General features: G+C 37.6%; 1 protein-coding gene across 1 annotated transcript in view; it reads right to left on the bottom strand.

Annotated features, from left to right (window-relative positions):
- Positions 1-12384, bottom strand: part of LOC129377973 (piezo-type mechanosensitive ion channel component 2) — a 107559-nt gene that overhangs the window by 1704 nt on the left and 93471 nt on the right. Inside the window, exons 42-53 of the mRNA XM_055058194.1 lie at positions 11926-12238; positions 10725-10857; positions 9096-9243; positions 8161-8372; positions 7356-7514; positions 6218-6365; positions 5215-5403; positions 3718-3828; positions 3410-3603; positions 2038-2151; positions 1752-1825; positions 423-621 (exon numbers count right to left, since the gene is read on the bottom strand). Of these exons, the coding sequence (XP_054914169.1) occupies positions 423-621; positions 1752-1825; positions 2038-2151; positions 3410-3603; positions 3718-3828; positions 5215-5403; positions 6218-6365; positions 7356-7514; positions 8161-8372; positions 9096-9243; positions 10725-10857; positions 11926-12238 (1994 nt within the window). The remainder of the gene's footprint in view (positions 1-422; positions 622-1751; positions 1826-2037; positions 2152-3409; positions 3604-3717; positions 3829-5214; positions 5404-6217; positions 6366-7355; positions 7515-8160; positions 8373-9095; positions 9244-10724; positions 10858-11925; positions 12239-12384) is intronic.

Below are 12384 nucleotides of genomic sequence, written 5' to 3'. Positions count from 1 at the left end.
TTTCAGTGTTTTTTCTGTATTCTGGTAAAGAATTTCCATTTTGTAGCCAAATGTTTCTGTCCCGTCTTCATGCAGTGGCAATGAAGTAAGTTAAAGTTTAATGCCTTTAAATCTTTTTGGATCTGCTTTTGAAACATAATAAATGGACATTTTATTAATGGCTCTGTAATAAAGGCAGTATTTCAATTGTTGTGTTTTGTTTTTCACTAATCTCATTTGAATTGAGGGTAAAAACTCGCCTGTGTGCTTTCAGTTAATATCAGTTTGTTGTGCTTGAGTTGTTTTTGTTTTTCTTCTAATCAGGTAAAGTACTTTGAATAGAACGGATGCTGAAAATATGCAACAACAATAAACTTCTTCTTCGTCATACTGAGCGTCCATTTTGGACGCGAGCGGAGGCGTTTCTGTTTGTCGGTGCGTACCCGTATCCGGCCAGGAAGCCCAGGCTGGGCGGGCTCACTTGGTCGCTGAAGACGTAGATGTTCAGGCCCAGTTCGTTTTTGGTATAGATTCTGTCCAGGGGTCCAGGGTTGAGCTGGTTCACGATCCACCACTCCTGGATCTGATCGGAGGCGTTGTGGGCTCGCATCAGAGTGAGGGAAACGTTGAACATGTTTTCGCCTGAAACGAAAACAAAACGTATAAATGACAAGGAAACACTTTAAATCTAAAGTAATTCCACAAGTTAAAACACATTTTATTAGAAATAAATCACTCGTTAATTCAGAATTAACTGTATTATCTTTTTTTTTTAACTAAAATTACTAAAAATTTTGATTTTTTTTTGTTTCACATTTAATAATAAAGAAAGCATCGACAAAAATAGTTACACAAATAAAATAATCAGATTTTCTTTTTTAAGTACAGGATTGTAGATCCAAAACTTCAACTGGTTTGAAGGCATACAGCAGGAGTGTCCAAAGTGTGGGTTGAGGGCCATTTGTGGCCTCTGGATGGATTTTATGTGGCCCCCAACTGCGATTCAAGAAAGATGCAAATTCAGCCCAGAGATGCAGACAGAACTTTTTTTTTTACAATGGAAACAATTAGGTAGAAAGATTTTTTCAGGATTTATTTACTTTATCAAAGGGCTTTGGAAGAAAATGTCTCAAATTCTTTTCTTATAATCCAATAAAGTTGTTCAGTCGAGCCCAAAAGAATTCAAATGCTAGGTTTAGTTCTTTTAATCCAGAGAAATCCTTGATATGTTTTAGATCTACGTTTTAGATAACATCAGTGTAATAATATAAGTTGGACGACTTTATTCTAGTTTTGGTTTTATTTTATTGTCCTGTAAATACTTTCGTCTCGATTTTGGCCAACATGACAAAAAGTCTGGACACCCCTAGCACTCAGGTTGCTTATTAATTTGGGCTCGACTGAAGAAGACTGAAAAAATATTTCATCTGTTCTCAACAATAAAAAGATTTAAGTCATTTGAAAATACTTTCTGTATTCAGACAAGTTTTAAGAGCAGATCTTGGAGCATCAGGGCGAACTTAGTGCAGATGTGGTCCTAGTTATGATGACAACAGAAGGAAACCAGAAAGCTCGGCAAAATGTTGCATCTAACATTTTTCTAAGTAGATTTTAATTTAAAAGTCGTAGTTTCATCCTAATGAGTTTAATTTTTGTCGTCAGACAGACCGTACAAAATCAGTTCAAGGGCTGCAAATGGCCCTCGGACCTCCGTTTGAACACCTTTGCTTTAGAGGTAACCTTGTAATTTCAGGATGATCAAGTTTTCTCACCGAGCTTTTCAACGGCTGTGGCTTCAGAGTCGCTGGGGGCTCGGATGTAGCGGGGGATGAGTTCTGGGATTATCCTGCACAGAAGAAGAAGAACATGGCGTTGGCGATCTGTTCGTTGGAGCAAAACTGGGAGTGACAGTTGATCTTTACTCTGTTAATTATGCTTAACAGTCTAAATTCTACTTGAAAGTTTGCAAAAATCCAGAAAACATACCCTAGATACGACGGGTTTTTCTTCTGTGGTGAAAAAAGAGGACACCACCTGCAGGGAAGGAGGCTAACTTACACTTGGTTGGCTGTTCCATTCAGAAGCATAACGAGATCCCGCTTTGTGTTTTCCTCCAGAGGTATCACATTTTTCCCAGATGCCATCTCAGATTTGGCACCAAGACTGAGGTTTCTAACAGCAGAGGAGGAAAGTAAAAAGTGTGAGGAACGTTCCTTTAAGCCTCGTCTTTCTGAACATAAAAAAAAGAATCAAAAGCAGAAAAAAGGTTGAAAGGAAGAAAAACAGCATCAAATCAAGATTCACAGAAATGCAAAACTGGAACCTTGTTTGTTCTCACCAGGCCTGTCACAATAAACATTAAATCAATTAATCGCATCAGAAATTAAAACAGGTGTGTCCAAACATAAAATCTAGCAAATGAAGAAGCCCGATATTTATTATAGATTCAAACTCTGAAAGTGATTTTTACAATGTTTTATTAGGGCCATTGTAGATATAAAAAGAGAGTAAATTTCCTGATTGATCTCAAAAAATTTCTAGAGAACTTTGAAATTTTCTAGAAAATGTTTTGTAATTTTGAAATTTCCACATTTGTAGAAAATTTCTGATATTGATCTAAAGATTTATTTTTCTTTTCTTGAAAATTTTTGAGATTACTCAAAGTATTTTGGCAGAAATGTGACATTTACCTTTACTTTGATTTGGCATGCTGGTTGTATTGAAAGAAAAACTTCCAGTTTTCAGTTTGAATAAATTTATTTTCAGTAATAAGAAAAGAATTTGGGTCACTTTCTATCAAAACATTTGCTACATTTAACCAAGTTTAAGAGAATAAAAGCTGATTTTGGTTCAACAAAAGTTTGTGGTTTCTGGAAAAACTTTTGTTTAAACTTGGTTAATAAAAATCAAATGATTTGTGACGTACTTTGCATTTTCCTCTGTGAAAAAAATAAATATCTGTAACAATTTTTACCCTGATTACAAATTGAAAGTCTCCATCTGCATCAATGGGCTAATTTTGTATAATTTTTTGAATTGCAATTGAGAGCCGCACACAAACAGTCCAAAGGACCATAAATGGCCCCTGAGCCACACATTGGACACCTCTGAATTAAAAAAAAACTCAATAATTTCCATTTGCTTTGCTTGTAGATTTTCTTTTTGTTCGCCTTCAGTCTGGCATTGTTTTATTTTATTTAATGTTTTGTTTATGTATTCTGGATATTTAAAATGTCTTCCACTTTGTCTTAAATGTTCATTAGAATTTGAAGTTTGAAACTTCTGGGATAATTTGTCATCCACTAAAATTTGCTAAAGTGACAGGCCTAATTATTGAAAACGTCAATATTTTGGAGGGATTTTTGATTATTTTTCCCTCGTTTCTGTCCAACTTTAATCTCTTCTGTTTGTGTTTTGCAGCAGATTTTACCTCTGCACAGTCCAGGAGACGGTGATCAGGAACTCCTGATCTTCCCCCTTGTCCCCTTTCTCCTTCGATCCCAACATTTCTATCAGGTTGAGCCTGCTGGGCGGGCTGATGGTCCACAGAGAGTTGGAGCTGCCTTTCAGCTCCGCGATGATCAGGTCGTCTGCAAAGTACGTCTCCAGCCACTGTATGGCCATCTGACCGCGCAACGACGTGAAAACCGTTAAAACTCATTTTTGGATCAAACTTCACTCAAACAGTTTGGCAACATTAAACATATAATACAACATATTGTAGGTTTGTAGTCTTACATTTGTTTTGGCTTCATCGCCTGAAAAAGAAAATCCTTTCTTAAAATCGCGAAAGTCGGCCTCTTTCACGGAGTGGAGTTGCTTTTGTTGAGCACTCATGGTGAAGATGGGCTGTGGAGGCAGAATTTTAAATATAAATGCAAGTTTGGGAAACATCGGGGTTTAATTTACTGACCGCAGCATGATTGCACAAAGCAGAGTTTCTCCCATAAGCCTGGCGGGCCTCCAGGCTAGACACCCTTTATTTAATTACCATAGGGGTTTTTTATGCACAAGTAACAGTGGAAGCAAACATGGACACAGTCATTAGTTCAAAAACATCTTTTTTTTTTAAGTTTCCTTTTTTTATGACTTTATAGTTTTTATTTAGATATTGTTAATAATGTCTAACATAATTACCTGGACATATTTAATTTGTTTCTGTCAACTTTAAGTGTTTTTAACTCAAAAATAAAGTGAGCTGCTGGAGAACCGCCATCCCGCTCCGACCTGACAAAGATACGATCGAAGCACAATCCAGGTAAACGAGTAAAAAGCCATAAAACATTAATTCAATTCAACAATACTTTATTCATCCAAAATGTCGTAATTAATATCATCCAAGTTTATCCTAGCAGTTGTAATGGATAGTAATGCTCCAGTAGCAGTCGGTCTTGCAACAAATCTAAAGAGGCCTCTGACATAAGACTCATGACATGCTAACAGTTCAGGATTTAGGCAGTAAATATCCTGAATGAGTACCTCTGCTGATCCACCTCATTTGCTTTTTCTGCTTTCTCGGGCGGTTTGGTTAGAAAGTCAGGCAGAGAGACGTTTGATTCGGGTCCTGCTGTTCAACTGTTTGTATTATTTGGTAGCTAATCAGTTGCTTCTGGATGTCACGGTTATGAATCCAAACAACTGTGCAAAAGTAGAAAAGTAAGAACAAACTGTTTTTGTCTAGTTTCTGGTGCAAATATTCCTAGTAAACATGGAAGAGATAAAGCTAACTTACAACTAGCATTTCAGCAAGAAATAGGAGATTGTTTTAAGTCAGTAATTCCTCAACATTAGTTTGTTTTTAAAAAAGTACTAATCCTACCAGAAAGTTATTTATTTATAGAGACATTTATTTATGTTGTGAAAATATCTGCCAGTGGAAATAGTACTTTTTGATCAACTGAAAAGTTACTTGTAATTTAGTTTCGTCTTAAATCAAATGTACCAGAAACGAGACTAAAATATTTCCCTACATTTTGTGTTTTTGTCGTAAACTGTGCAGAATTCACACCTGAGGGGAATAACGGTCCTAAAAACACTTCACTCAGAACGGTTAAAAATATTTTTTTATTTCCTAAATCAGATGTATTAAATTCAGTCAAATTGAAAGTTTGAGTGAAATCGAGTGTGAGATTATCCCGCTGAATAACAAAATTATTTATTTTAAAGCTTTACACAAAAGCAGCCCAGATGCTCCGGATTGTGGGAAATTTTATCCCATGATTTGGTAAAAGTCACCTGGAATCCAGCCAGGGTGATTGTGATGGAGACGTCCAGCGGCGCGTTGACGACGCCGGCCACAGACTTCACCAGCGACATGAAGAGCAGCGGGAACCAGACGATGCAGATGAGCAGCACCACGATCATTCCTCCCATCCCGTACTTCACCACCTTCTTCTTCTTCTGGCCTCGCGGCTGAGGGTATCTCTGCAGAGCGCCAACCAGCTGCATTTACTTCAAGTAACTCATTTGAAAACATGTACTTTTAGGAGTACTTTTACCACGCTGTACTTTTTACTTTTACTTTAGTAGTTGTATTATGAGGTATTTTCACTCTTACTTGAGCAAAATTTCTGTATTTTCTACCCACTGAATGAAAAACAAACATGTTTTTCACCAGGCTCAGACGCAAACCTGCAGTTTATGAAAAGTTTTATAAGTTTTTTATTGAAAGAAAATGATTTGAAAAACATTTCTGTTGCACAATTGTTTTATTTTTTGCCACTTGTATAAATTATTGTAATTTTTGTCCTTAAAATACCAAAATTTCCACTTAACTGCATATTTTGGTTCGTCTGATTATGTAATATTTTAATATTAAATGACTGATAATTTAATAGTTATTCAGTGCTTGAATAGACTTTTTACCAAATACTTTTTTACTCTGAGTAATTTCTTGGATGACTTCTTTTTACATTTACTTGAGTAAAAATATGTTGAAGAAGTGCTACTCTTAGTTGAGTTCAGTTTTTGGGAACTCTATCCAAACTCTGCAGAGGGACGACATGAAAAAAAATCTTTTTTCTGAATCTGCTTTGTGTTCGCTTTGGTGAAAATACCGCAGGAAATGCATTAAGGGACAAATACAATATAATTTTCTCAAAATTAAATAAAAAAAACAAACAAAAAAAACAAAGTAAACCTTTCCGCTCAAATTTCCGCATGACAAAAACACTGGTGGAAAATTAAGTGGAAGGAAAACTTTGTTGGAATTGTGCACAAGCAATAGAGATAGCCACACCTTTTCAGATTCTCTCCAACATTTGAGGATGAAAATGTGAGCGTATATGTCCTCCACGCAGATCCAGCTGGACAGGGACAAGGACGTGTCGGTCCAGACCCAGTCCATCACCGCTCGCAGCTCCGTCAGGAAAGGCACCAGGCGGAAACTGAACCAGCAAACCGGACATCAATTCAATTCAGAAAGAATGTAACTTTTATGCCCACAAAACACTTCTTCCAGTTACAAGGGAAGCTTGTTCAATTAAGAAAAAAGAAAGAATGTAACCTAAAACTTCCAACCAAAAAAGAAAAACTGCAATCTTAACTATTTGTGTGGCGCTTTAGTTCAAGATCAAGTCAAGTTTATCTGTTCATTTCAGCAACAAGGCAGTTCAAAGTGCTTTGAAATTGTTTTGTGCAACAAAAGATAAATGCCTGGATGAGTTTCTCTAGATATTTGTTCTTTAATCCTGGAAATGTTCTTCAGGTGACAGAAGGCCGACTTTGTAACTGCCTTTATGTGGCTCTGAAGGTTCAGATCAGAGTTCATCACTACACATGTCTCAAACTCGAGGCCTGGGGGCCAAATCTGGCCCTCCATAGCTTTTCATGTGGCCCTCTAGACTCCAAATCACATCAATAAGTCCCTACAGTTTCACAAATCTGCAAAATTCAGACAAAAAAATTCATACAAAGTCAACAAATCCTGTTTGTTTCTGATTTTTACTGCAAATGTTTCTCAAGATTGCCTCAGCCTTACTTATGCCAAGTTTTACTCTGTCATTTATACTTGATTAGTAAAAAGTTACGTTTAAAACCACAAGTTAGCGCAAATATCATGAAAATTACATTCAAATATTTCTAAAATTGCACCATGAAATCAGTGGTTTTAATTGCAAATAAACCAGAAAAACAATCAGAAGATTCTGGATGGACCAATCAGAGTGAGAAGAAAAACTTACTGGACGCTGAAACAAACTCATATTTTAACAGTTTCATGGGTTTTATCCATAAAGTCTGGTTGTTTAAGAACATTCAGATTTTTGATTTGGCCCAAAATGAAAATGAGTTTGACGCCCCGGTTCTGGATCTTCAGGTCCAAAGACGAGATCTTCAGATTTATACGTGAACGATAAACAGATGTGTCGTGAACTCACCCTTGGAACAGGAAGAGGTTGACGTAATTGTAGCTCTTGGTGAGGAAGTTTCCCAGGACCCGGGTTGGATAGCCGCAGCGGATCTGATAGGCTGACAGCCCGAAGTAGATGCACTTGACGAAATACCACATCTGGGCGACCGTGTTCTCACTGAAACGCCTGAGAGAGGAGGAGGAGGAGCACAGAGGCACGAAGGTTGATATAACCCATCATCAGGAAAACAACAACCGCAGGTTCAATACGAACACATATTCGGGATCTTATGGGGTTTTATGCTTCCATTTGAGTCTCAGCTACTTCTAAAAACACTCAGTCAGTTTTTGGCGATGAGTTAATGTTTTTTTGGTGTCTGGAAAATTAGCCGTTTCAAAAACCTTCCTCTTATTAAGTCACATTCAATAGGAACTGAGCTTTACCCAGCAAACCTGGCGGAAATCTGTGTTATGCACAACGGCTGCTGGAAAAGACAAGGGTTTTGTTGTTGATTTACCAACTAGAAACTACTTGCTGCATTCTTGTTGGGTGTACAGGAGGCTCCACTTCTAATTTTCTTGGCGTTTGCCAGCAGCAGATTATTTGGATTTAAAGAGACAAGATGCCCTAAAACAGTTAACAGACAAAACTAAAACTCTCTATTACCTAAGAACAATTTTGTGCTAAAATGTAATGTACATGTTTTGTGTAGGCCATTTCCTAACCTGCTCAAGGAACCACAGAAGGTCACAAAGGACCTTTGAGGAAAGTTTCGATCCGAGGACGTAAATATTTTTGCTGAATTTCATCAGAACTAAGTTCACGCGCTCACTTTTCCGTGACGCCCGGCAGGATGAAGAACATCCAGAAATGGATCCCGAAGACGAGGATGACCTGGAAGATGACCTTTCCCATGACGGTCTTTCTGAGGTAGAGGGCCCGGTCCACCACCATGGTGCCAAACTGGATCAGAACCATGACCAGGAAGGGACCGGGGACCTGGTCCTCCGACAGAGACGACGTAATGTCCGCCGTCGAGTGTTTCTAAAGAAGAGGAAGAGGATGCTGAAGGCTAATTTAACGTTTCTCCATAAATCTGACACTTTGAATTCCACCATATTGATGGAAACTGCAAAGAATTGTTCCACGTTTTGCATTTTTTTATTTATTTACGTCACTGATACACCTTTTTAAACTAAACATAGCAATCTTTTCATACTTTTGCTTGTTTTCGTGCTCATCACATTTTTTAATCTTATCATTGCAATTTTATTTAAAATACACTTAAATCCCTTCAGAAATTCATGTTTAACTGAATTATTTTATTCTAAGTTTTAATAAATACATAAATAACTTTTAACAATATTGTGAAAAAACTAACTGATTATTTGCTGAATTTTTTTTATTTATCACTCAAAATATCCATATTTTTGCTAATGGAATAAAAAGTACATTTGTTTTTTTCTTTCAAAAAAACTAAAACAAAAGATTTAAATAAAAAATGTTCTATCCATCCATAACTTGCAGCCAATTCTTAAAAAAAAAAACAAAAAAAACACAAAACATATTTTTTTCATGATGCCATAAAATAGTTTAAATGTTTTGTCTTCAAGGAATTTATTTCTGAATGAATTAAAATATGTATTTCTAAAGAAAGTAAAACTGGTTATAAATTGTGATTATGTCTGTTGAGGACATTCTAAAAAAAATGCTAACATAAAATCAGTGTTTTTGTAATTTAAAGAAAATGTAAAGTCCAAAACTCACCCCAAAGGCCCAGAAACCGAAGACGATGATGATGAAGTCGACGGTGTCGGCGAGGAACATCAGGACGTAGACGTCGGTGACGGCGCTGTACTCCGGGTGGATCAGGTTGTAGAAGAACTGCTTCATGGGAAGGTAGAGCTCCAGAAACCTGCAGGGACCAGAACAGATTTAAATCGATCAGATTTAAGAGACGTGGCTGAGATCTGAGGTCAGGTTTTAATGAAAGTTGGGGAAAAGATTCAGGGTTTGTACAGTAAAATTCAAGCACTTTCAAGGTAAGTTTTTAAACTGTGGAGATTAAAAACAACACAAATTAACTCAGAAGGGAATTTTTAATTAATCTATCATTGTTTCAATATTAATTTTGTTGTAGACTAAAATATAGCAAAATTTGAGAAGAAAACAAAAATTTCCCCAATTTTAACAACAATGTTTAATGTAAATATAAAATATAAGATGATGAATAATTGATTGAGCCATTAGGAATGATAAATATTGAATAGATTGAAACAATCCAAACAAATCTAGTTTAGGTAAATCACCTTTCTATTTAAACACAATAAAGAAAGTTACAAAATAAAGCTCTTACAAAACTTCTTGCTAAGTTTTCTGGCATTTATAAAATAGAAATAATTTGATCTAAAACAAAAAAAAATTATTTCATCAGGTTATGAAAATTATATGATTTGACCCCCTTTATAGATCGAGTATAATGACAAAAAGCCACATCAATAAGAGCAGATCTATTCAGTCTAATTCTGTGCTTAATTGTTTATTTGACATTAGATTTAGAAATTTCTAATTGCATTTTTTGAACCATTTGAAAGGTTTGTTGTGGTTTATTCTTTACACTGTTTTTGTCAGTTATTTACATTATTTGCTATACTGCTAATTTGACTGAACAAATTAAATTTGTTCTGTTTTTATCGATGCGTTTAAGTTAGTGGTGTAGAGTTAGAAAATAACTGTGCTATCCAGTAAACGTTCAGTCTGGGGTTTTTTTCAAAGAAACACTTTAAACCGCTGCAGCGCTGTGTTTCTGTGTTTCTGTGTTGGACCGATACTAAACCTATTAACTGTAAACGATGTTTTACCAAATTTAAGCTTTTAATCAAATGTCAGAGTTGTGATGTTTTAATGTCCAGCACTTTATACAGAAACCAGGAACATGATGTTCAAACACCTGTCCTTTATGAAACCTGATGATGATTGAGAGAACCGGAGAAATTGGGGCTATGTTGCCGTTGTTTCTATTTCTATAAGTGACAGACTGCAGCTCTAAAGCGATCAGGAATCTAAAAGCTGCTGTGAGGTTTCTGGTCGACCTTCATCTCTTTCACTGCTTGAGCGATAAAAAAAAAAAAACACATTCAGAGGCTCTGCCTTCATCAACAGAGTCAGACATGATTCAGTGCCCCGTCGCGATCACATTCAGCAGAATAACGAGCTTTGATCGGCCGCTGCGGCCTGACAGGAAAGCCGTAATTAAAGGTCTAAACTTGGAGCCCTAAAAGGTTTTCGCAGGACGGGATGCGTCTCTCGCATCACTCAGCAGGAATATTCTGCTAATGTGACAGAGGAAACCAACAGGCAGTGAGTCAGTTTCTGTGAAGCGCCGCGGCGTCATACCGCTTTATGGCGAAGGCCTTTGCTTTGAGCAGCTGCTCCCTCAGCTTCTCGATGATCATCTGCTTGCGGGTCTTCGGCTGGACGCTGGCCTGGCTGCCGTCCTTGTGGCTGCTGTGGCGGGAAGCCGTGCTTCCTGTGGGAGCAATTTACATTTTGAGCCGTTAATGATCCGAGACGACGAGACGCAGACTTCATCTTCAGAATCATGTCTGGAAACGGGAAAACACGCAGGTTAACGCTAAGAAGTGACAATGATTTGGCTTTATTAATCCTGGCTTTTCACATAACTTGGACAGATTAGATTACAGATTATCGCTGATGATATGGCTGCATTCACACTGCAGCCCGAAGTGACCCAAATCTGATTTTCTTCGAATGCGACCCAGGCAGCGCCGCTTACCTCTTGGTGCAACTTCTAAAGCCGAACAGCTGGAAGTTGTATCTCCATCTGAGATCCTGCTCTTGCATGTTTCAGTCCGTTTTTAGTTGTAAATTTCATGATTGATGGACCCAAAAGAAATTACTCACAGGAGCATATTTGCTTTGAGCGTTTTTCGTCTTTCGTTTTGTTTCCCCCCGTTGTTATTTTTAAATCCTGTTAATTTGATCAGTTGTGCTGCAGCTTCTCCACACATACATACAGTGTGGAAAAACAGAGGGACGGTCTGAGTGAAAGAGGGAAATGAATTAACGGGGCCACTTTATAAATAATATGTGTTTTAAACTTTTGACTTGAATAAAATATCAAGTTCTTTCAAGTCAAGTCAATGGAGTGAAAGTCAACCTTTCAGACCTCTCAGCTCCTCTGGTTCTGCATCACCAAACATGGAGAAGCAGCATTCAGCTTCTACGCATCACAAATCTGGAACAAACGTCCAGAAAAGTGCAGAAGAGCCAAAACACAGAGTTTCTTTAAATCAAGTCTGAAAAGCCGGCTATTCAGAGTTACTTTTTGACCATAATAATTAGAAATTAACCAACATTTTAATGCATAATGATGGAACTTGGCAAAATATAATTTTTACTCGAATGTCTCAGTCGCTGTACTTTGTGTTTTTATGATTTAAAGCACTTTGAACTGCCTTAGTGCGGAAATGTGCGATACACAGAAACTTGTTTGTTTGTTTGATTGATCGTGTTCGTCTCAGATATCAATAAGTGTGGAAGCCAAACCAGCTGGCAGAAATAAGACATGATTCACCTCTCTTGGATCTTGCAGAAGAACCTCGAGATCGGTAGGAAACATGCGAGCCGCCGCTGGAGCTTTTCCGCCTCTGGTACGTCTGCGGCTGCGGGTAATGAACCTGGACCTGTCCCGAATCAACGGAGGTGCCAAAGGTCATGGACCTCAAGGTGTGGTTGGAACCTCTCCTCTCGTTGATCGGCGATGAGGCCGGCTCCGACTCCTTCTCGCTCTCCTCTTTGTCTCTCCCCTCGTCCTCAGATTCGCTCTGACTCTGACGGGCCGCCTCTTTTTTCTCCTTGGGGTCGTCTTCGTCCCACAAACCGTGACACTGAGGAAGAGGAGGAGGAGGAGGAGAGCAGCCGAATGAAGACACTTCAGATTAATGAAATAATTGCAATTAATTATCTATTAATTAGAGTACAGACTCAAAAAGAGACTGAAAGAATAAAACACTGCAAAAACACAAAATCTTAC

This window comes from Poeciliopsis prolifica, unplaced genomic scaffold (genome assembly GCF_027474105.1).
Source record: "Poeciliopsis prolifica strain line A6 unplaced genomic scaffold, Auburn_PproV2 SCAFFOLD050, whole genome shotgun sequence".
In the NCBI taxonomy this organism is placed as follows: domain Eukaryota; kingdom Metazoa; phylum Chordata; class Actinopteri; order Cyprinodontiformes; family Poeciliidae; genus Poeciliopsis; species Poeciliopsis prolifica.
The sequence above is the reverse complement of the archived record's forward strand: the minus strand, read 5'-3'. Positions and strand labels throughout refer to the sequence as shown.